The sequence below is a fragment of the Amblyomma americanum genome, chromosome 8, assembly GCF_052857255.1.
Source record: "Amblyomma americanum isolate KBUSLIRL-KWMA chromosome 8, ASM5285725v1, whole genome shotgun sequence".
In the NCBI taxonomy this organism is placed as follows: Eukaryota; Metazoa; Arthropoda; class Arachnida; order Ixodida; family Ixodidae; genus Amblyomma; species Amblyomma americanum.
The window spans coordinates 66,423,333-66,446,940 of NC_135504.1; the positions used below are offsets into that span (position 1 = coordinate 66,423,333).

General features: G+C 46.4%; 1 protein-coding gene across 1 annotated transcript; it reads left to right on the top strand.

Annotated features, from left to right (window-relative positions):
• Positions 1-3,257: 3,257 nt before the first annotated feature.
• On the top strand, positions 3,258-20,965 carry LOC144101833 (mucin-6-like). Its single transcript, XM_077635052.1, has 6 exons — positions 3,258-3,468; positions 6,948-7,160; positions 9,683-9,919; positions 15,637-15,873; positions 18,074-18,296; positions 20,827-20,965. Exons 1-5 carry the CDS (start codon positions 3,396-3,398, stop codon positions 18,271-18,273), a joined length of 960 nt encoding a protein of 319 aa, XP_077491178.1. The 5' UTR covers positions 3,258-3,395; the 3' UTR covers positions 18,274-18,296; positions 20,827-20,965.
• The last annotated feature ends 2,643 nt before the right edge of the window (positions 20,966-23,608 follow it).

The window sequence follows — 23,608 nt, forward strand, 5'->3', positions numbered from 1 at the left end:
TAAACACCTCAATTAATTTATACTCAGCAATTCTGGGCAAAAGCATTTTTGATCGGGAAACCGCTTATGAACTCAATTTTTTCATAAAATGTACGATTTCGTTATAGCAACCAATATATCCGTAGGCCACCCGACGACAATCTTGTATTCTTGTTTCCATTGACGTTTTTGCTATCGTCAAGAGCGTTTCCCACTGGTTTTCTATAGCAGTCTTAACTTTTAGATGCAATCGCTGGAAACACTTTAAAAGAAAAGTGTTCCCCAGTGGTTTTCTATAGCAGTCTTAACTGTTAGATGCAATCGCTGGAAACACTTTAAAAGAAAGATTTTGCTGCATATCAGAATAATGAACCATTACCTTCAATATTTTCATAACAGTGTCTTACCAATTCCTATTTTCCAAATTTTTCGCACTAGAAAGCTGGACTTGATGATGTCTAGGGCCTGCAAAAAAAAGTCAAATCAGGAAAAACTATAATGCAATTATATAGTACTTGAAAAATACATGAGTGTATTTGCTCAAGATGGTTTCCTTCTGGTCTATGATCTCTGGGTCGTTATGGGTCACCCACGTTCCAAACTCTTTGATGCTGAGTACATTTCTCGCTTTCGCTGCTGCAAAACTTGGGACTTGCGCGAATTCTACAAGGGCCTCACCACACGTCTTAGAATGAAATTCAGGGTCTCTTTACTTTTGACCAGGTCTGCACATCTCTAACGTACCTAGCTCATCAGAAGACGCTGAGAGGTGAAGCAATCATCCTGCTCAAATGTCCGACTACTTCGAGCAGAAATGCAATGAGAACACTTGGAGTAGCGTTTAAAAAACGCCTACCCTTGGACGTTCCCATTGAGTAATAAAAAGTCAAGCTCTCAAAAGCATGATGAGTTATTCACAAATTTAGGCACCTCTTGCCACATTACATTAAACCATTAATATGTAACAAAGTTTTCCCCGGTCATGTAACCTACGACCACATAGCATGCGAGACCCCAACTGACAGCAATGAAATAAGATCCAGATTTTGCATAACTAACCCTGCATGTGACTTTCCGGCTACAGAGCTAATAACTTTATGCCAGCAAAACGATGGCATGAACGTATGCTATAACTAAGTACGCAAAAGAAATTAAAGCACGCAGCAGAGAATTACAAGATATTACGACGCCAAGACGGAGTGCCAAAACAGACTACTTATGAATTATGGACTTATATTATGGAATTATAGAATGAATTATGGACAACAAAGAACGCAACATCCGTTGCCGTACACTGAACAAAATACCTTCCGCGAACATTCGCCCTAATTTCCTTTCAGCCAGAACATATAAAGTGCACCCTCTTGCATAAATGTCGCTTTACTGCGTCACTTCTTTGTTGGCTATTTCGTTCTCAATTGTATTTTTATTTAAAGCGGACAACTGGACTAGTTGGTGATCTTTAGATTCAACAGGACCAACGTGGTTTACAGAATTCCCTTGTCATGCAGGAATTGCTACATCGGCCAAACTGGCCGTTGTATCAATGTTCGGCTAATGGAGCACACGCTGGCTTTCGAGGCATTATCAAGTCCGGGACACTTGGCGGAACATTGCAAACGTTGCAAGGATAAATGTGCTCCGATTTATCATCAGACTAGGGTCATTTTTGCCAGTTCAGATCACAAGGAACGAGAAATACTGGAACCATTCCTCATTTACTTGGAACGACAGTCGTGCGTAAGCAGGCCAACGTTATCTTTGTCATCCAAAAAATTGTATTTCATGAAAGAGAAGGTGCCGTTGCACATGCGCTTTAGGGTGTGATCCTTTGTGCATGTTTTTTCCTACATATATAATGTGTCTGTCTGGAATAAAACCAGTTGATGTCAAGCGTTCGTGGTGTCCGTCTTTCTTTCTTCTGTCCTTGTCTTTAGCGCTAGTAACCATGTGCATTGTATTTTTATTCGCGGACGTGGTACGTCTTTTTATTATGTATAAAGAAAGCAATTCTGGTCGAAAGTATTTTTAGCGGGAAATCGTTTATGAACTCAATTTTTTTGTTTCATATAATGCAAGATTTAACTATAACAATCAATATTGCCGCAGAGCAGCTGATGGCTCGATGATCGATGGAAACACTTCAGAAGATTTTTCTACACGTCGTAAGAATGGACCATTACCTTCCACATTTTCATAAGAGTGTCGTCAAAGTTTACAATTTTCAAAAGTTATGCCTGAGAAAGCAGGACTTGTTTTCGGAAATTGCTCTGTATGTAACCACAGCGTATTTTTTTGAAAATATACGCAGCACAGGTGAATGCCTGCATACAGTGTACAATTTTATTACAGCAAATTATTTGATTGTTCTCTATGTTTGACTTGTCCAATTTTGTTCACTTGCTTGTGCTACTGCATGCTTTGCACAGTGTCAAAACTGTGCCAAATATGAAATTGATTAATAGGAAAGCTATTGTGTCCCCAAGCTTGAAAACATTTCCGATTGGTACTTCCACATCACTGCTGTGAAAAACGGCGGCCTCACTGCGGCACATCTGGACATTTTCTAGCCTACTTACCTGCGTTTTTTCCCAATCAAACCAAGAATTCATTGAGTAGTCAGGGCTCCGCGCCAAATTTTTTCGATGAAAGCATGATTTCAGATGATCAAAATGCCCTCTAATTAAGTGACTCAAATGACTTTTCTTAATTTATCAATGTCACGTACAAGAACATTAGTGTACGTTGCTGCATAACGAGATGTATGCCATGAATGTGACGTATTGCCGCACAGGCTTTCCGAATAAAAGCCTGTTCCCTTGACTGACTGAAGTCCGTAGGTGGTAAAACATGAGAAAAGTTTACTTTACTAAACGTATTCATGAAGGCGCACAAACTTGCGTTCAAAGGACATAAGCCCGAAATTGCGCATCTCCTCCTATGGCAACTCCTTTCCTGCGATGCTTCCCTCGGGTGAAAATAGTGACCTGCCGCTACTGCAAGGCTGACCCCTCCCGGAGCTTGCAACACTCCCTTGCAATCCTTTCCGTGCGGTGGCAGCCGCTAGGCCTTCGCCTTTTGTGCTCTTGACTGAAGTTCGCGAGACGTGCATCGTAGCCACGGCAGCAGCGATTGAAAAGACGCGTCTTGTCTTATACTTCCTGGTCGCGCTCCTCTCTAAGGAGCCAGAGTGGCGAGACGTCCGACAGCCTTGGCACAGGCCACGCCCCCTCGGTGCATGTATAAGCCGTGGTGTACATCGTCTTTTAAACACAGAAGCACGAAGCGTGCGAAGGATTACGGAGGAAAAATATTTGCGCAAGCTGGAGTCACGGTCATCAGAACGCCGTCGCGTCTGCTTGTGCAGTACCAGACCCGTAGGGAGTGAGACTAGAAGTCTGCACCGTGCGTCAGTCATGAAGCTTGTGTGGTTCGTGGCCGTCTGCGGTTTCTGCTGCGTGGACCTCGCCAGGGCTGATGAGAAGTCCGGTGAGTCTTTGCTCAGAGAGTAGCTGCAGGAAGCAGTTTATTTCATTTACTTCGGGTCGGCTAATACATCATAATTGCTTATTATAGGCAAAACGAGTAGGAAATGGTAAACAATAATTATAAAGGAGTAGTAAAGGGACTAAATAACTAATTGAATTCAGGCTGAACAGATAAATTACTTCGGATAGGCTAATACATCATAATTGCTTATTATAGGCAAAAAAGAGTAGGAAATGGTAAACAATAATTCTAAAGAAGTAGTAAAGGGACTAAACAACTAATTGAATTCAGGCTGAACCGATAGATTAGTGCGTTACGATTGCAAAGATGTTATCGTTAACTGAAAACGGAGATTTTATAATCTCTAAAAGACCGAAATATCGCATGCGGATACCGGCATCGCCGTCGCTTTTCGCAAGCGAATTGCAGTGACCTCGAGACAGTTTTTAGTTTGCGAATTCCTGAGGCTTGTCTACATCGTCATTAACTTCTAGATGCTAATCACGGAGTCCTTGTTCGTTTTGACGTTCCGTGTTTGCAGAGACAGGCGGGCACAAAAGTATTACACATTTAAATTCTGCTTTGTCAGAACTAAACGCGCCTTTTGCTGCTAAGCAAACATCAGCATTGAACTCGAAGCAAGGAGCTCAAGAACCGATGTTTACTAAGAGCGATTATTGGACGTTGTCGTCGCTTTCCCTTGAAGCGGCGGCGTATAACGAAGTACGGAATGTTCAATTAGAATAAGGCGCAACATTGATGGCAACTAAGAACGAGGCGACAACTACGAGCGCCATTTGCAACTGTATACAGGCGCCATCTCAACACGCATAGTTATAACCACAGAGACACGCCCCCGTAGGCACTCCCACGACTTTTTCTGTTTCTTCTCATACGAGTAGACGTATATAACCAGTCATCGTGGCGCGACCTTGTGACTTGTTTTCCTGCAAGAAATCAAGCTCAGCGGCTGAGCTGTGAACAAGTTTATCGAGGCATCGCTTATGCATAAGTGCGTGTCTATTTATATTGTGTGAGAGAAAACACCATTTCTTGCAAGGAAGCCCATGATGAAGCAATGCGACGACAAGTGATTACACGCGACCAATGGTAAAGAAAGAAAGAAAACATTCAAGGTGAAAAACGCATCTGCTCGGCTGTCTCTCTGTGGCTAGGAACATGTGCATTATTCTTGGACAAAAATTTTGAATATTGGAAAACTGTAAGGTACTATAATGCAAATATTGAAGGTCGTGGTCCATTTTGGTGATGTGTAGTAAGTTCTTCTGAAGTATTTCCATCGGCCGTATCGAACAGCTAAGACTGCCATAGAAAACCAATGGGGAACGCTTTTGACGATAGGAAAACGTGAACAGCAAAAAAATGCAAGCCTGCCGGCGGGAGATATGCAGATATGTTCATTGTTATAATGAAATGTTAGAATATATAAAAAATTGCGTTCATAGACTCTTTTCTATTCAAAGATGCTTTTGTCCAGAATTGTTCGGTGGGGCGTGCTTCGGTGCAGCATGAACTGGCCCGGCCACCTAATGCTGCGGACATAAGGAAAAAGGAACATGCGATTCCGTTGTAAGTGCATTCACGCCTTCTCTATCATAGATGAAGAAACGTCGCTCATGACAAAACTCACCGGCGTACCGTACCATCATGAAAACACCATAGGTGGCAATTCCAATTAGGCAACGCGGGAAAAATGTTAGAAGGCATTAGCGTGCTGCGTTTACATTTGTCCGCACTTGTACCTTACAAAAGAGTGTTGTCTGATACATTTCGCATTTGGCCTTATGCTGACAACGTCCACACCGAACAATTTTGGACAAAAGCATTTTTGAACGCATTTTTTTCATATATTGTGAGATTTCACTATAACAGTCAATAAATCCGCAGATCTCCAGTCGACAGACTTGCATTTTTTTGCTACTAACGCTTTCGCTATCGTCAAAATCGTTTCCCATTGTTTTCTATGGCAGTATAAACAGCTCGATGCGAGCGATGGAAAAACATTAAAAGAAAGATTTTTGCACACATCGGACGAATGGACTATTTCCTTCAATATTTCAATAACAGTTCCTAACAATTTTTCAATATTCAAAACAATTTTGTCAAAGAATGTTGGACATGTTTGACATCGGTTTTATAAAACAAACAAATTGCTTTCTCAGACACACGAAAAACAGTGTGCGCAAGGGATGAAAAGATTAATTCCCACAGATTACCAATGGATGCCCATCGATTTTGTTACGAGGATACCTTCTTAATCATCCTTGTCTACTCCTTCCAAGATCTCCTAGAACACATGGATAAGCCATTCTTTTACTTAAAGCGGCAATGTTATGCTTATAAAGACGTTGGTAGGCTTTACTGTTTTTCAGCGGAGCTATGGTAGTGCAGATGGAAAAGTAGGCGTATATATGGCGATTAATCCCCAGAACGCATTTCGGCATTAAAATAAATATAAAAGCGTTGTGGTTCTGCAAACTGTACGAGCGTCTTAGTTTTAAGCACCGATGTGAAACGCTGCAAGAAATGCACAAAAACACACAATGAAGCACAAACAGTACACAGGAAACGGTGCGAAAGCAGCGGTACACAAGCGGTACACAAACAAAACAAGATGCGCAAAGATAAACGAAACATGCACAAAAATAAGGAGGTGACACTTAAGCTCCGCCTCAAGGATATGAAGCGATAGTGTTAGAGTTAATGCCCATATATGCAGAACTGATCATTCTCAATATTAGGTTCACATGTCCCTGGGGGTCCTCAGACCACTACTTGTACAATGGTGCAGCGGTTAAGGGATGCGCAACAACCCTGCGATGGCAGGTGCTGCCACCGGTGGGTCTTATACAACTCGTGCTGCTCTTCACGAGTAACCTGTCACGATAAACCGTTAATTCAAATGCCACATGCCAGGGTGGTTAGTCCGCTCACAATCTGGTCGGTACGTTGTGATGATCCCACAAGGTCACGTGACCTAGGTTGCCCATCTGGATTGCTTCTCCGGGGGTAGCCGCCTGGGCCATCCTACGACACCCTTTTTGCGCAACGGGGCTTTTAATGCTATGGTGTTCACCCACCCTTTAACCACCAAAACAATTCCCGAAAAACACACCAAAATGGCCAGTTTTTTTGGCGATTTTGAGCGACAATGACGGTTGTCAGGATTAAAACATACGCCCAAGGCGTAAAACGCGTTTCTTGGGCAACTACTGTCCTCTAGTGTTGGAAATTGTAACCAACGTAATTGCCGACGGTAACACGTCTTTGGCGATGGTAGCAACGCATCATCCGGCGCGACGAGTGTTACTCGTCATCGGTAAAATTGGTACAATCTCCCATGACCAGTAGAGCTCGGTATTAGTAGTTAAAGGGTTAAAACGTACGCATAAGATACACAATATGGACGGAAAATATACGCAGTTCCGTGAGGCTGAACAGCATTATTTTCTCTCTAGGCGATCAGCCCGAGTCACCGAAGAAGAAAGAGTGCAGGCCTCACGAGGAATACCGGGAGTGTCAGAGTAGCAGCTGCGCAGAGCTGCGCTGCGGGGAAGTACGTGACCCGCTCGGGCCGTGCACGGCCGACTGCCGGAGCGACTGCTTCTGCGCTCAGGGCTTCTTCCGGCACCCGGACGGGACATGCGTGGCACAGGAACAGTGCCCTAAAGGTAAGCTGCTTTGCGGCCCGCCCCGTTCCACAAAGGATGAATGAGCGAACACGAACTACGGAAGAAAAAGCCGTACGGGTATAGTTAACAATCGGGAAGAGAGAACAGTCGGTAAGGGAAGAAACGCTAGTTAACGATATCCTAGGGGAAATCAAGAAGAGGTAATCGACTTGGGCTGAGCATGTAATGCGAAGGGAAGATAACCAAAGGTCTATTGAGATAACCGTATGAAATCCAAGTTAGGGCAAGTGTAGCACGATTCGGCAGAGGTTAAGTGTAGCAGGGTTCGGATGAGATTAAGAAGTTTGCTGGGATACGGTGGCCGGAGATGGCCCAGGACACAGTTAATTGGAGGTCAGTGAGTTGTAGGTGCGCGCAACCATTTCTGCGATTGTCAGCAGTGTCGTAGATGCTTTCCACGCCTTATCTCGAAAGTTGTCTGTGAGCTTTAGATTGAGCGTGGCTTGGAGCGGTGGTGATACTGACATTCGACGACTGCCAAGCACGCTTGCCATTATCGCCGTCACCGAGTTTGTTTACTCTTTGTGGGGCACAAGATAAGTCAATAAGCATTTCTGTTTTGGTCTTTGGCCGTGTTCCTACCTACCGGACTGCCGTCACAACTATATGGCATTATGAAGCACTTCCGCGACGCCAGGAATTTTGAGTCCGGCCTCAACGAATTACAGATGGAAAAATCTCATTCCGCCTAATATTTTGTCACGTGGTCTTCGTAGGGTTACGAAAGTGCGACCACAGAATGAGAACCGCCACTTTCTTTTAAGAGTTTGAAAGACCTAGTAAAGTTAGGTGAGGTTGAGAGAATGACCTGCCACCTCGCACCGTTGACCGTTGCTGAAAGAGCTTCAATCATCGACTGGCGCGACAAACATGCGAGTTCAATGCGCAATGCGGTTAGAAGCCTCTGCACTTTTCTGGGGATGAAGATGATGGAGGAAGGTTGAACGAGTTTGATGCCCCTTGTTCCTAACCTCTTGTTGCGCAGTGGTGGTTCAACAGCGCAAAAGCACACACAGACCAAGTAGGAGACGAGACACACAAACCAGCGCTGAACTTACAACTGATTTTTTATTAGGAAGAAGCACTTCACATATACATTCACGAAAAAAACTGCGCACATGCGCAATGTCAACAAGACACCTAGTGATAGTACATAGTAAAAACCTCTTTAAAAGCACGTGTGCATCCGCAGGACCGCTACCCACTATGTATCATATTGATTTCATCATATTGTCTCCTACTTGGTCTGTGCGTGCTTTTGCGCTGTTGAACCACCACAATACATCACCAACTAGCCCAATCTGCAGTTCTCTTGTTGCGCGCCTCTAGGTACTGAAGAATTTAGAGCATAAAAAGCGGCTGGACCTATCGATGTTGAAGAAACAAAGAAAAGAGAGTGGGAGACTCGTTTGCGTCCTGAAGGCTGTTCCGGCAACACGTGACACAGTCGTGGGAATTTTGAAAAGCCGCTTTCATTCTGTTGAAAACGGTGGTAAGGTAGTTCTGCATTAAGTGGCTTAGGCGTACTGAAGTAAAATTCCTTCAAGCATTCTGCTTTCCGGAGTGCTTAGCAGATTGCGCTTTAAGAGGCTCTTAAATGAAACTCAAGTTTTTTGATCAGGACCGCTCGCAAAAGATATCTTAGGCAGCAAACCTCTATCGAGATTGAGACCTCGTGACTATGTAAGGTAAAATGACGGAAAGAGTGAATTGACGATGAGGCACTGATTTGTCTCTGGTACATTTGACCCCTTCGAGATAGCACCTCTGCAGCTTGCAAACTTTCATGAAAAAAAAAACTGGTTGTGAAAGTTTTTTCTTCAAAAAGAAAAGAAGTTTACTACTTGAAGAAATCTTAAGCCTAATGTATTCATTATCTTGTCTCCTGGCGGCACATAGTGTCTAACACGGTGCGAACAAAAGTTGCAATTAACCCGTTTAAGGCTGCCATATATACCTTTTGTCAAAGGTGCCGAGCCGAAGGTATTTGCTTCTGGGTCATCCCACGGGCTTGCTATGTATCGCCAGCATTGCAAAATTTTCAAAGTAGGACTTCCATGGATGCTGCAAGAGAAGCACTGCACGACTTAGATGCCGCATGCGTGTGACCTTCTGATAAAACTGTGACAAACGTTGAAGCAAAACGATAAAGTTAATAAACTCTTGCAAGGAGAAAAGAATTAAAGACATAATGCGTTGCCACGTGATCTTAGTAGATTTTAGGGTTTGTGGTCTTAGAGAAGAGGGTGGGGGTTACTGTGTACAGCTTTTTCTTCTGACAAAGGCTATATTGCATGTGAATGAAGCTCAAGCAATAATAATGGTGGTGACTAACTTCTTGGAAGCAAGGGTGAATTAACATCACACTGATCATATCATTCAGACTAACATTTAAACCACTGCTTCTTAGCGAATGAACTTTGGAGAGCTTTAAAGAAAAGCAGACAAAAAAGGGAGCGGTATTCAGTGCGGGCTCCTCGGCGACGACCAAATCCACGCAGATGGCGATGCGGTGGTGTTCAAGTTCCCGCCCGAACCCCAGCCGTGCGCCACCAACGAGGTGTGGAAAGAGTGTGTGGGCAGCAGCTGTTCCGAGACGACCTGCAAGAAGCGCACAATCGGACCGGGCTGCACTTACGACTGCCGCTACGGCTGCTACTGCGCCGACGGGTTCTACCGGAACGCAGAGGGCAACTGCGTTACGGTGGACCAGTGCCCGCCCGAAGAGGGGCCTGCAGGTACGTCTCGATGATGATGATCTGATCTGAATGGAGAAAATGCAACTTGGTCACAGGTCACAGTGACTTACGTGTTTGGTTTGCTCGAGGTGGGATCAGATGCACACTTTCTCAAGCATTTCCCTTCAGAGAAGAGGAGGACAAGGCCAGGGGGAAGCTTCAATGTGCAGTGGCTAATAAAAAAGATTAACAGAAGCTACTGATGAGCTGAGCAGGAGAAACAAATTGGCGGTGGTTTAGCTCTGGTCAAATCTGGAGTGACGCGATAGCTACAGCTGGCCGAGTGGAACTTGGTCACGTGACCAACCGCGTGACGAACCACGTGATCAGCCATGGCACCGCACCGCCGGCAGCTGCTCCGCACCACGTGACCAAACACGTGACAGCGTGGCGGCGCAGCCACAGGGTGGCGGCGCCGCCATGCTGAAGGCTCGAAATGCTACCGTAATGCAGCTATCGCTGCAAAAGAAAAAAATATTCTTAACGCTAAGACGTTAAAGGTCCCGTTACGCAGCAGATCCGACGTCGGCGTTGGCGTCGACGTGCCACCACCAGCATCTCGCCACTTTTCTGTGCTATAAAAAAGCAGGGTCGTTAACTTTGGCGGAAAAATATTTCGCACCCGACTTTCTTGCTGCAAGCAAACAAAAGCAGAACTGTACGCACGCCAACATGTACAGATACGGACATGAGTAAATGACGTGTACTAGTCTTCTATAACTGCAAATACACGTTCCGTAATAGAAAGGAAGAACCTTCGTGTATTAGTTGGAAACCGCACCACCTATTAATACCAGTCTGGACATGTCACACCTCCATATCTGTGTTAAAGAACAGGTAGTTATGGTTATAATGCGGTAGCATACTCTGTTTACTTTTTCCCGCACTTGTACAAGACAGAGGAAGTGTTAAGGCGACATATACGCCATGAAAGGAAGAATGAAAGGAAGCGCCTTTATCACTCTGCCGATCGTCCAGAAATGCAAACTATTTTTGGCCTTCCAAATCACAGATCGCCCTTCCGCAACACTCTAATGCGGCCCAGCCGGATGGCATTCAGTTCAGCTGGTAGTTGTGAGTGCGAAAGTTCCCGGTTGTGGCCCGTTACGACGCCAATACCAACGCTTAGACGAGGAATTCGCCGATACTTCCCTGGCAGCATACAGAATTTCTTCCCGACTCATCTCGTTCACGGGTGAGAAACTTAGAAATGTCCCCTACCTTTGCATTTGTTTTAAGTCTGGTCTATTCATAAGCTTTCTCTCCGCCCTGCTGCAGCCAGCCACTGTAAGGGTACCTGGGGCCAGTCATGCTGCCCCTGAGCAGCTTTTTCCCCTTGTGTCCCCAACAATCATTGTATCTCCTTGTTTGTGAAAATAAACTTTGCCACGATTCAGAGCTACACCGCAGTCAACCTCCAGTTCAACTTTCCTAACAGCTCATCTTTCGGTTTGATACAACTTTAGATTCCACAAGACTAGAACCCTGTCGCACCTGCTCAGGAAGCTTGCCTTCTCCGATGCACCTTTTCAGGCACCATCTGCGTACACCCTCCTATCACAACAGAGACTTCCCGCCTGAGCAAATAGTTTCGCCGTCTTGCATGCGTAGTTACGCAGACTGTGTTGGTGCTTTGGTAATGAATTTCTCTGAATACAGGCATACTGAGAGAATTTCGCTAAGACGATCAGTCCAGTAATACGGGCCCTTATTAAGTTTCCAGTATGAACAGGCAAGCTAAATGAACAGACAATTAGGTTTATTAGTCTGAGTTAGTTGATTAGGCGATATACAGCGAAGATTATCCGCCTACTTTGTGTCTGCTTGACTGCTTATCCAACGCGTGAAAATCGCCTTCATGCACTAGTCATCGCTTGAGTAAAAAAAAAAAAAAGACCCTGAAAACCTTGTTTTGAACACTGTAACGGCACGCTGGAAGGTAAATAAAAGGAACTGCTCCCCAATTTTAATGTACCCTATTTGGGTTGGTGCACTCAAATATTTCCATTACTTGAACAAAATCATTTTTAATTCCGTGACAACAGTTGGACGTATTGATTCTAAACAGTGCGAGAACTAATCTACGTTCTTTCAGTTTATATCTTGAGAGCTTTGTTTAAACCAATTTTTCGCATAATTTCTAAGCTTGTGTTGCCACTGATTTTTGCATGTACCAAGGATGTCAGTATTCCACGGTGGTGAGCTAAACAGCAATTATGAAATCTGGAAGTTGCAGTGTTAAAGCTCTATTCCGATGGGTAAATATAGAGCAATGTCTTGTGATGTTTCTGGGTTTGTGCCATATCTAGGAATGTTTCTGGTTTTGTGATGTTTGTCTCTTCGTAATGACATAAACAAATAAAAATATTCGCGGCTGACAATCGAGCCCATGGCGGTGCGAACGGATCAGCTCCTCTGGCCACTCTCCTCTGGCTCTCCACTGGCCAAAAGAAAACTCTAAGCACGCTTACGCCACAAAACACCAGGTCACCTTACCGCGGCATGACCCCTCCTACCAAAACATCAAAAGTCTGGGAGGCACGCACATGCATCCAGATAGGGGAGCCAGCTAGGCGGCTGTTGCAGGGCAGCATATACTCCCCGCACCAAAGCGCATTGTTCACGAAACAGACTTCGACAACCGTGGCGATTCGGCGTGGCGGTCCATCATGCGGCTCTTCCAGAGACTAAATAGTCCTGGAAACATAAATAGATCATATGGTAACACACAATTTTCTCCACAGGCAAAAAACAGATACTGTAGGGTGTGATGTCAATATCCTTCTTAATTGTTGGTTGTAAAATGTTCGAAAAGAATATAGCACCAGTGCACCGAATAAAACAATGGTCAATTGTCTCTGATGTATTGCACAGGCGGCAATTCACCGTCGATGGCGCAAGAACATAAGCTATTGCCACAGCCGAACACGCCTCCTGTTAAACTACAACACACTCTCGCGCGGTCCATTACGCATTGTCTTCCTCATCAACTAATACTACTATCAAACGAATACTCACGCTTTGAGCTATGTGGCAGTAGCAACAGAGAGACATGAGCTGCATGCGTTGGCGTGGACAGCGTTGTGGCAGAAATACGGCACTAGAGCAATACACGTTGGCGTAGACAACATTGGTGCAGAAACACCACATTGATGCGTAGGCCGCCGGCGTACATTGCGTAAATTGTCATTAACGATAAAGATGTTGACGCGCATAACTAGCGCCCTGGGTCGCTGGACATCTCAACCGCGCTTTCTGGTGCGTGGCGGTAGCGTCCAGCTGCAAAAAAATTGGGTTTAGCACATATTTCGTGCTTAGCAACGCTAAACCACCTGGCATTTTGTAGCGAGATCTACATTACGGTAGCATTTCGAGCCTTCAGCGTGGCGGCGCCGCCACCCTGTGGCTGCACCGCCACGCTCTCACGTGGTTGGTAATATGGTGCGGAACAGCTGCCGGAGGCGCGGCGCCATGGCTGATTACGTGGTTTGTCACCTGGTTGGTCACGTGGCAAGCCACATGGTGCGGAGCAGATGCCGCTGCCGGCGGCGCGGCGCCCCGGCGAAAGCGAGCTGCCACAGCTGTGCGCATGCGCCGTGCCAAGTGGAACGAAGATGAAGATGGAACGCCCAGCGAAACAGAGCAGCGAAAGACTGACTTTGCAATTGAACTGAGCAAGTTCCTCGGCCAGCGGTAGCTATTGCGTCACTCCATGTTTAACCAGAGCTAAACTACTGCCAAGTTTTTATGCCACCGCTATTCCTTCAGTGTTGTTTGTTCCTCTTCGACATTGATTGCACACATTGCAGATTTCTTTTACTACGGTCCACAATATAAGTAAATGAAAGAACAAAGAAATAGCCCTTAGAGAGAAAGAGCATGTTGCAGGAACACTTCAACTTGAACGCGGCTCTATCATTATGGAAGGTTAGCAAATTTTACTGAAGTTAAAGGATGCAGAAGCAGCATTAGCGTGCAGAATCACGCTATTTTTTTCTTGTTGAAGCGCAGGAGTCTGGCCGCTACTTGTTTCGATAACAAACTTCCTTCGACGGCGTTCAAGCCTAATTGCCTTCTCTCTGGAACAGGCCAACGCTTCCTGCTGTTTTCTTGATGGCACGTGTGGCTTGAATCGTGGCACTAATGCAGGAAGGCTGTATCTCGCCGTAAGATTGCAAGGAGACCATGCTTCCTCACAGAGCGACAGATTCTTTAAGGGGCTACAGAAATCAACCAGAGGCAGGCCTCCGACGCAAAGCATTTTTGTATGAGATCTTGCCAAGGTACAGCGTACTTCTATTGCGAGCAATTACGATATCAGAGTTTGTGCGAAGGGGAGATTGGAAAGCTCGTTTACGCTGGGGGATCCGCTGCCTCAGTGGGGCCTTCGGGAGCTAAGAAAAGCGCGACCTCCGAGCGAGTCGCGTTACTTGCTTCCAGGAGTTTGATGCAGCAAGTGCAGAGAAGACAAGTTGAGACAATGAAGTGCCTTCTCGTACTGCTGGCCGTAGCGGTAACTGTCTGCGTCGCCTACCCGGGTGAGAAACGTTCGAGTTGAATGAGCGGTGTGGATTTCATGCCGGTACATTTAAGAGAAGATGTAAGCGAGGTCCGGAGAATGCGCGTGTGTGTTGTATTATGGGAACTCCTGTTGCGTTTCTGGCGACGCGTTAAAGCTTTAAACCGTAAGAAGGGAGGGTTGCGCTCACTGTTGAGGAAATATACCAACTTGGACAATTTATTTTCAACAATTACAATGGTCCTAACGTAGTTATTTTCCAGGAGACTCGCATGCGTACCGAATTCTTGTTTGTTGTGACAGCGTACATAAATTATTATTTATACACACTGGATTCCTAGTGGAAGTCTAGCAAGATCCGTTGATGCGGCCCATATGTCTAGTCGTCTTAAGTTCGGAAAAGCAGCTTAGAGGAAGTGGAAAGAAGATGTTAAGGTAGGTCTCCTACCACTGGTTAAAGACGTAGCGATACGCAGTTCTTTTATTATCGAGCTCTCTGTGACTTACCAGCCAGCGCTCACGGCGGCGGGACCATAACGCTAGGTGAGGAACTTGTGCGGGCATGCGCCTTTGCGTGCGGGTAACGCAGTTCACGGAACGAATGACTGCACCGCTGAACGATGGCTGACAACCAAAATGTCGTTGCGTAAGTTTTTCCTCAGGGTAACACCTCTCTAACCTACAGGTTACCTGAAGAAAGAGTAGAACCGAATGCAGGATGCTCTCTTCGAAATCCACTGGCTTACTAGTTGAACCAATCGTAATAATAAAGGCGAGTATTGCGTAACTGAAACAAAGCGGTAAAGAAAATGCTTAAAAATAATACATGCAGCGCAAATGAGGATAAAAACGGTATTCATGTCCCGGTCATAGGTTGCAAGCTTCAATGAATTACCTTCACACTGATGTTACAGTGACATCTCGCTAATTCGAACTTCCAGTTTATTCGAACAAGTTCACTTGTTCCGTGAGCATCAAGTGAACTAGAAAGCACTCCTTAATTGTAACTTCCCCTAACTCTAACACATTTCCTGTACTCTTCAGGTTGGAACCATTCAAATTCGGGTGATTCATATTGAAACCTCTTCGTATTCACGGAAAAAAACTCTCAAGCAGTTATTTGCAGACAATAAAGGCAAAGCAGTAAGGAAAGGAAACCACACTCAGCAAGGCCGTCTCAAGCATCAATTCCACGCAGATGGCGACTCGCCGCAGTTCAAGTTCCCTCCTGATCCCCAGCCCTGCGCCACCAACGAAGAGTGGAAGCAGTGCGTCAGTGGGAGCTGTGCCGAGACCACGTGCAAGAAGCGCACAATAGGACCTGGCTGCACGTACGACTGCGTATACGGCTGCTACTGCGCCGGCGGGTTCTACCGCAACGCAGAGGGCAACTGCGTCACGCTGGACCAGTGCCCGCCCGAAGAGGGACCTGTGGGTAAGTCTAGCGTAGGCTGCGCTGACTGTGTGGAGTCGCAACGAAGGACTTGGTCCGATGATAAATTAGGTTGGCGGCACGGGGCTTTCCCAGGGCTAAGCGACGCTGGAGTCATGGTACACTACAAACCAGAAATGACTTAAAGGGATAACTGGATTAGACCTGCGTGCCATAAACTGGCATCCTTGAAGAACAGCTAACTGCTATAGGCGGACATATGTAACGCAGTCGTAAGCAGCAGTTACATCCACATCGGTTAACCATTCGTCACAAAGACGACATACCTCAGTCAGTCGAATACAATAGATTGAATAAATCGCTCCATGATTCTCGATGGTATTGTCCCGGTGTCCCCCATCATATGGCGCCTTTAAGATTGCTGTTTGTGTAGGCACATGGTAGAAGTAGATCTGGTCCAGATTGGAGTAGGCGCTTTTAACGGGATATAGATGGTGCTATGCAGCTGTCGGTATCAGTTTTCCGCGGGGAGGAGATCGATTGGTAAAGCAGTATTTTATGGTCTCATGGGCTCGTAGTGTTTGCTCGAATGTGCCGCGTATCTGGTGAGAGCGCCTGAGAGAGCTTTGAGGCCTAAAGCGCCTTCTGTTGAGCTTGAATGCCAATTAGCTGGGAAAAAAAACTACCGGCCATTCTTTATTGGCACGTATTCTCTATAAATAGAGCAAGTGAAGCATAGACGAAAAATTTATGCGAATTCGTGGCTATCGCAGTAGTGACCTGACGGCCTAAAAAGGGATACCCCCGCTGCTGGCTGTCCTTAGTTTATGCCGCCTCATTTTTGCGGTACAGCTTTTGCACGGCAGAGGCGATAGGAGAACATGCCTTCGGCCTGCCAGAGAGGAACAAGCCGATAGAATCGGAGCTCCTAACGATCTAGTCTGGTGCATGCGATACGAGTTCGCTAGCGCCCTCTATTTCAGTGCAATGCATTTCATAGAGAACAAAATCAGCTTAAAGAATGCTTCGCTACTCTCCCCGCCCTTCCTGTGGAATATATTTTAATTTTGCGCACTGAACGGGCAGAACATCTAAATACCGCAGTCTTTCAATGTTAATGGATGCCTTTAAATATAGGGCGAACACATAACTCAGGACGGACGCTTTTGCTGTTCACCGCAAGTGGCATTGTAAACAGAATGTACGCAAAAAAAAGAACTGAAAAATGATGGCGATGCGTACTTGTCCGTAGCACACTACTGCAAGGCTGTGAAGGTTCTGGAACGCCTTTATTGTTTCTTTAGCTAGCAGGGTAAGTGACATGTGCACTGATTATTTTCTTTTAGGCGTAGAATCTCCGGCGCAGAGCTGCACTTAGCACGGAGGCTCCACACTTCGTCTCTGAGGCTTCAGCGGGCACTGAAAACTAATCGATAACATGGCAAAACTGCACATAGAGAATCTTTGCGTTTGCGCGTTGTGAGCATGAAACAGGCATGGCGACGAGCTGGCCCTTTCACCAGGTGGCGGGCTGTCTGAGGCTGCGCTGTAGTGCACATGCTCGTATGAATTACGGAACGTCTCGAAGAGGGGCTTAAGGGGTCTTACGCCGAATTATTTGCTGGCCACTCGCTTATCTCCAGATTACAACTCGGTGCGTTCAGGAACATCCCAATGCGTGGCTGGTATTCGGTTTCTAAGTGACAGAAGTAATGGCGGCGAATATCCTTCTGGGCTGCACCACACCACCTTTGTAATAGCTTTGCCAGCCAGCTCGGCTTATTGGGTGTGAGCATGCGCTTGGTGGAATCAGCCTCTGCCCTCGAACCAGGATGAATATTTTGGAACGGATTTGAGCGCCTAAAGGAACAGTGCTAGGGACAAGACGAAGAATGAAGGGAGGGACAGACACACTACCATCGAACTCGACACAGTTCTCTTGTGAAAGATTTGAGCCACAACGTGATTTTCGTAATGTTCATGTAAGTACACTGAGCTGGACGTTAATACATTTGTTGTGTAATTATCTGTCTACAAATGTGGGGCTCAACCACTCCGACTCCGGAATTACAAATCCCGCTGTAGGGTGTCTACTTGCACATATCCATGACATCAGAGAGCATGCCCCGTGGTTAAGAGTGGCATTAAGAAGACCATGCCAGGCAAAATGTCTCATGCAATACTTGTTAACTTGTCGCGAAAAAAAAGTATTTCCATGTCTCTATCTCTTCTCCCTGTGCAGAAGAGCCTCACCCCCCGTGCGGTACACACGAGGAGTGGAAGGTGTGCGTGAGTAGCTCGTGTGCCGAGACCACCTGCGAGAAGAGGACCATTGGCCCCGCCTGCACGGCTGACTGCCAGCGCGGGTGCTACTGCTCTGAAGGTTTCTTCCGCAACGCCGAAGGCAACTGCGTCACCGTCGACCAGTGCCCCGCGGCATAATGCCGGCACTGCATCGTCAATGGGTGAGCACCAAAGCGAAACAGTAGTCGGAGTGTCCACGCAGGTACCTTCGACGACATGGGTTTTCGGTGCGACAGCATTAGAGTTGTCGTCACACCAAAATCTCGCCAATGTCTGGAGTCACGAAAATCGCTGATTAGTCAAGAGAGGTGTCGAGGCCTTGCGGCAACTTCACAACCTGGCCACCGGAATGGGGAAACCTTCCCACCGTGTCAGTGAGAAAGTAAATTAATGTTTTGTCGAGATATTTCACGTGACCTTATGTGGTCATCACATCCTGCCCATCGGGTAGTGAGAAACCCACTTTCTACGCAGCTGCCTAGCTGGAGAATAAATTAAAAAGATAGAGAAAAATGTGGTATATGGAAAAGTCGACGCCGTCATAGTCATAGCATAGTGGTGTAAATAGTTTGTACATATTACTTCTCCCCCTATCCTCTCTTCCTGTCCCCTCACGTCTTTCATTTCATTTCTCCATTCTGCCTGCTATCCTTTATTTCCGCTGCCCCAGCTCAGGTGCTTCAGTATCGATGGCAGATGCCGGGGCTAGCAAAAATCTTCTCCTTCCTTTTTACTATTATTTTAATAAAAAACCACTACCACCACTATAGCATAGCGGATACCCGCTGCTGGAGCTAGCAGTCCAAATGGGGTGGTTGATGGTCTGATAATTGCAAAGAAACTAACGCAAACGCTCACAGAACTTTCAATAGAAGCGGCGTGAAAAGTGAACTCTAATACTGCAGCACTCCACTGCTTGAGCGTCCCCACAGTTTTTCAGACGCGAGGAAACGATCCCGCGGAATGTTTAGAGGGAGTTTGACAGATATAGGCCAAGAAACAAAAGAGCTTGAAGTGGCATCAACCTGAAACGAAAGGGGAAGAGACATTATTTCTTGTGAAGAGAGATGTTTGCATTGCGATGTATCTGACAAGCCACTAGAGATGAAGATTATCAAAAATGAAGTGAAGAATAGTTTAAGAAAACGAAAACTTAAAAGACGGTTACCGCTGTTTAACGCGAGATTCGACAACAGCTGCTCAGGTTTTTTTAACATTGTATTGAATGAACTTATTTGAGAATAACGTGCATATATGAACAGGTATAGGGCGCTGTTTTTAGTTTTACACATATTTTTGTACTTCGATTTGCGCTGCTTTTCAATCAGCCGTTGCATGCGTGCGGTTCGCAACAGCCGCCTTCATTTCCCTCCTCTCGCCTACTCTCCTTCCTTCCACTGTCCTCTCTCACAATACTGCCTTCCCGTGACAACTCCTCTCTGGTATTCATACGAACATTTTCCCCATACCCTCCTCTTTCCACGGTAACCACCCTCCGGTTGGGGATTCCTCCGCTGTCGTCATACCCGTCTCCTTCCACGATAACCACCCTCCAGTTGCGCTTTTATCCACTCTCGCCATACTGTCTTCCTGCACACAGTATCCACCTTGGGGATGGCTCACGTGGCTACTCCCTCTTCGGTTACGCATTCCTACGCTCTCGCCGTACCCTTCTTTTGCGATGGTAACCACCCTTCAGTTGGGGATTCCTCCGCTGTCGCCATACCCGTCTCTTTCCAAGGAAAACACCCTCCGGATGGTTCCGGTGGCAACCATCCTTCGGTTATGCATTCCTTGCCTCGTCACAGCCTCTTCCATCCGCTTTTATCACCCTCCAAGTGGTTCCCATGGGAGCGCACCTACTGGTTACACCTGCCACGACTGCTAATACTACAGCTACTATTAGTACGCAGACGTAAGACTCAGGAATGGGCATACAACAGCTGTCGCTGTAAAATGTCACGCGTACACACTTGCTGAGAAATATCAAGTTGCCTTTCAAGGTATGATAATCCCTGAGCCTCTGAGGAAAGCCTGAGTTGTCTTGATTGCACGTATCACAGAGTGCGCAGTACGTTATGTTAACGTTACGCAGGGACGAAACACGATTTCATGACTAATATGACAAGGCTGCCCGATTTCGCTTTAGCTTCAATATAAGCAGCCGCTCCACGCCCCAGCGCGTTAATGAAATACGCATTGCATAGACTGTGTCTATTCAGTGGTGCCCTGATCCATTATGCACGTTTATGATTACAGTGTCACTTAACGCTAATAGAACTGAATGGAAATAGAATTTAAAATGTTCTCGTACCAGAAGGCAGATAGCGCATGAGAAATTGGTGAAAAATAAATTTAGACAAATTTTGAGCATTTCTTTGTTATCTGCTGAAACCTGATGAGGAAGTGCATATCTTTTCGGGACAGACACCGGATATAGGCAAACTCTCCCGAGTGCAGTTGGTCGGGGCCCATGGAAACAAATTAGAACTATAGAAAACACTCTTAAGCTACGATATTTTATTGTTTGGCTTCGCTCCACCAAGTGCACGAAGGAGTGCAAAATGAATTTGACGCAATGGTGCGTTCCGAAGACTTTGATTTTACTTTCCCAAATGTTGCTAAAAAGACTCATTTTTGGGTGCATTTGGTGGTTATACTTGGTGCATTTTGGTTGCATTTCATGCCCAGGAATCCCCTTACGATGACTCCACTGGAAACACAGCAGGGCTGGTTCAACGGAAGACGGAGACTTTGAAAGACGGCCCTCGTTCATGTATCACAGATTGTACAAGTTACTTGGTTCAATAAATGACAATGTAATATATCAGGTGCTATCAATGGCCACTTTTTGAAAACAAGTTTATGGACAGCTTCTGTGACTCAGCGGACTTGCAACTAGCGTAAGTACCATCTTAGAACTTGGTGAATAGATACAAGCACCTATTCGGGCAGTTGAAGAATGTGGGGGATTTTAATTAGGGGAGACAAATACGTTCTCCCCACTTAATCGCAGCTGACGACTTTCAAAGCCGCCCGGACCCTACCCCGTGATCGTGTACGCTACCGAGCGCATGCCGACCACGGCAGGCCATGCTCTGTGGGAACAAAGGAACGACGCACTGGCTGCCACAAACAAGGCATTTATTGCTACAGCAACAATAATGCCAGCTAGCAGCCAAATGCACTGAGGAATCGAGGTCGTCCGACTCACCAGCAAAGTTACGAGTGAATGTTTGCCCACGCTAGGGCAGGGGATACTCCGAGACCGGACGGGATGAGATACGGGAGCATCTCTCCCCGCCACTTCCTCGCCACGCTGCCGAAGAGCGGAGCCGCGTGCGAAACGTCTGCTCGCGCCGACGATCCCAGCCCAAGAGAGGATGCGTTCTACCGTGCGCTCGCGCAGCAATCACGCCGTCCGTGGCGCCCTCTCTTGTTAGTTAGGGTAACTAATCAGGGAGAGTCACGTGGCGCCGTGGGTCGAGGCGATGCCGTGGGAGGGTGCACCGCGGAATAGGAAACCACAAGGGAAGGCTGCGGGGCTGTGCCCCCACAAGAGTTAAATATTCCATGAAAGCGAGCACTCCCGCCATGTGAATTCTGTTGTGGAGCAGGATGGTGCTCTGTTTTGCTGCTTTAGCAACAGGTGGTAAAAAAACGGGTGCTCACTGTTAGCCTTCATAAAGAATGCTGAAGTAGTTCATCAGTGGCCATCACCCTTTGCACAGAACAAAGGCGAACGTGTGTATGCTGCCGAATCATATGCGTTTTCGGAAGAAAACACCTTGAAAAGCGCAGCGTTTTGCCGTGTCGCTGGCCTAGCGTCGAGGCTCTGGATCAAATGCACGTTTTGCAGCGGCAGTTATTCCCTTGGGCTTTCCTGCAGAGAGAAAAGAGTCCCAGCTATAAAGAGATGCAGCTTTTTAACGCGCTGCAAAATGTCGGTGGACGGCATTGCTTCATTTCTTCCGTAAAATTGTTCGCAGTAAGCGCCCAAATTTAGCTTTCTTCAAAACGTGGTCATAGCGTGCGGGGAATTAACCACGGGGTACTGTCACGGCTTTGGCCGTTGGCTAACGAATGAGTTTGACTTCCTTGCGTTTTAGAGTAGCGGGTGCAGCAGGTATTTCATGTCAGAGGGAAGAAACGAAGTGACACTATAGAGAGAAATAAAGAGGCAGAGGGAGGGCAGGGACGTCAACCAGTATGGTGTTCCGGTTGGCTACCCTGCAAATGAGAGTAGGGATAAATAATTCTTTTCACTTTATGTACAGGTGACCACATACACAATGAATAACGTAATTCATTCAAACCGCCATCAGCCGCAGTAGTAGCCACTGAATGCTGTCAAAACCACTGCAGGCAGTAATGAGATGATTATTGGGGATGTTGCCATTGTATCCGCAGCCGCTTGAGAGCCGCTGTGGTGTCTGTGGATTGCTATTGGAGTCGCTTTCATCCTCGTCCCATACATAATAACCCATTGGGCAAACAGCTGGGGAGTCGGGGTGCCGAAGGTCCTCATTACTCACACGTCGGATTGTCGCCTCATCAAGCAGCTGATTCCGGTCCACTGCCCTCAGCAACTTTCCAGGATTCTCAAGGATGGCAGCTTGGACACGGCGCACGAACTTTGGCGCCCTGGCAATGCCAGAGCGTCAATAATTTCCCGCGGAAAATGGTGGCTACACTACCGTTGGAAGCCCCCAGTTCTCTCCGTGCTTGCAAAGCTATTCACCGGGCGACTCAGTTATGCAGCGATCTCTGAATCAGAGTAGCCTGCAGTCATTGAGACTATCATGGCATGTCTCTTATTTCCTGCGTTGGCCTAGGGTTTGCCATGTTTACTTACAATTGTAGCTATGATAACGTTTGTAACAATTCTATGAGAACAATTGTACATATGATATACAGAATAGTGTGTCACTTGTAAAGCGTGCTCAGAAATATTTGCCGCACCCGTATATCTCCTAAATATGACACGTTCATATAATCATTATGTGTCTTTTTCATTTTTGTTATGCTGTCCAGTCATACACATTTCATACCTTTTATTTGAATAGCCTTGCCCTCTGCCGAAGCGGCACCTCCATTGTGTCGGTGCAAGAGAAAACAAGGATGTTAACTACGGAGAAAGGTGGGACGAGTTCGGATGCATTCCGCAACTGGTTCTTACTGAATACCACCTTAACAAAAAGTTAAAGCAGGTGGGTAAGCAGGCCGACAAGTACAGGTGGGACGTGCGTTCCCGACTAACCTTTACTTCACCTGCGTCAAACTTGGAAACGTCCTCTGTACGCAGAAGGACGGACTTTACACGCGTGCGTTTCGTCAAAAGCTGAGAGCCAAGGATGTTTGCTTCTGGACCACGCCATGAGGCTCGTTATTCATACCCCGTGTTTCAAATCTCTTCAATATACGAGTATCCCTGGTTCTGCCCTCTCCGATAGTGGAGAGTTCCACGAATGCT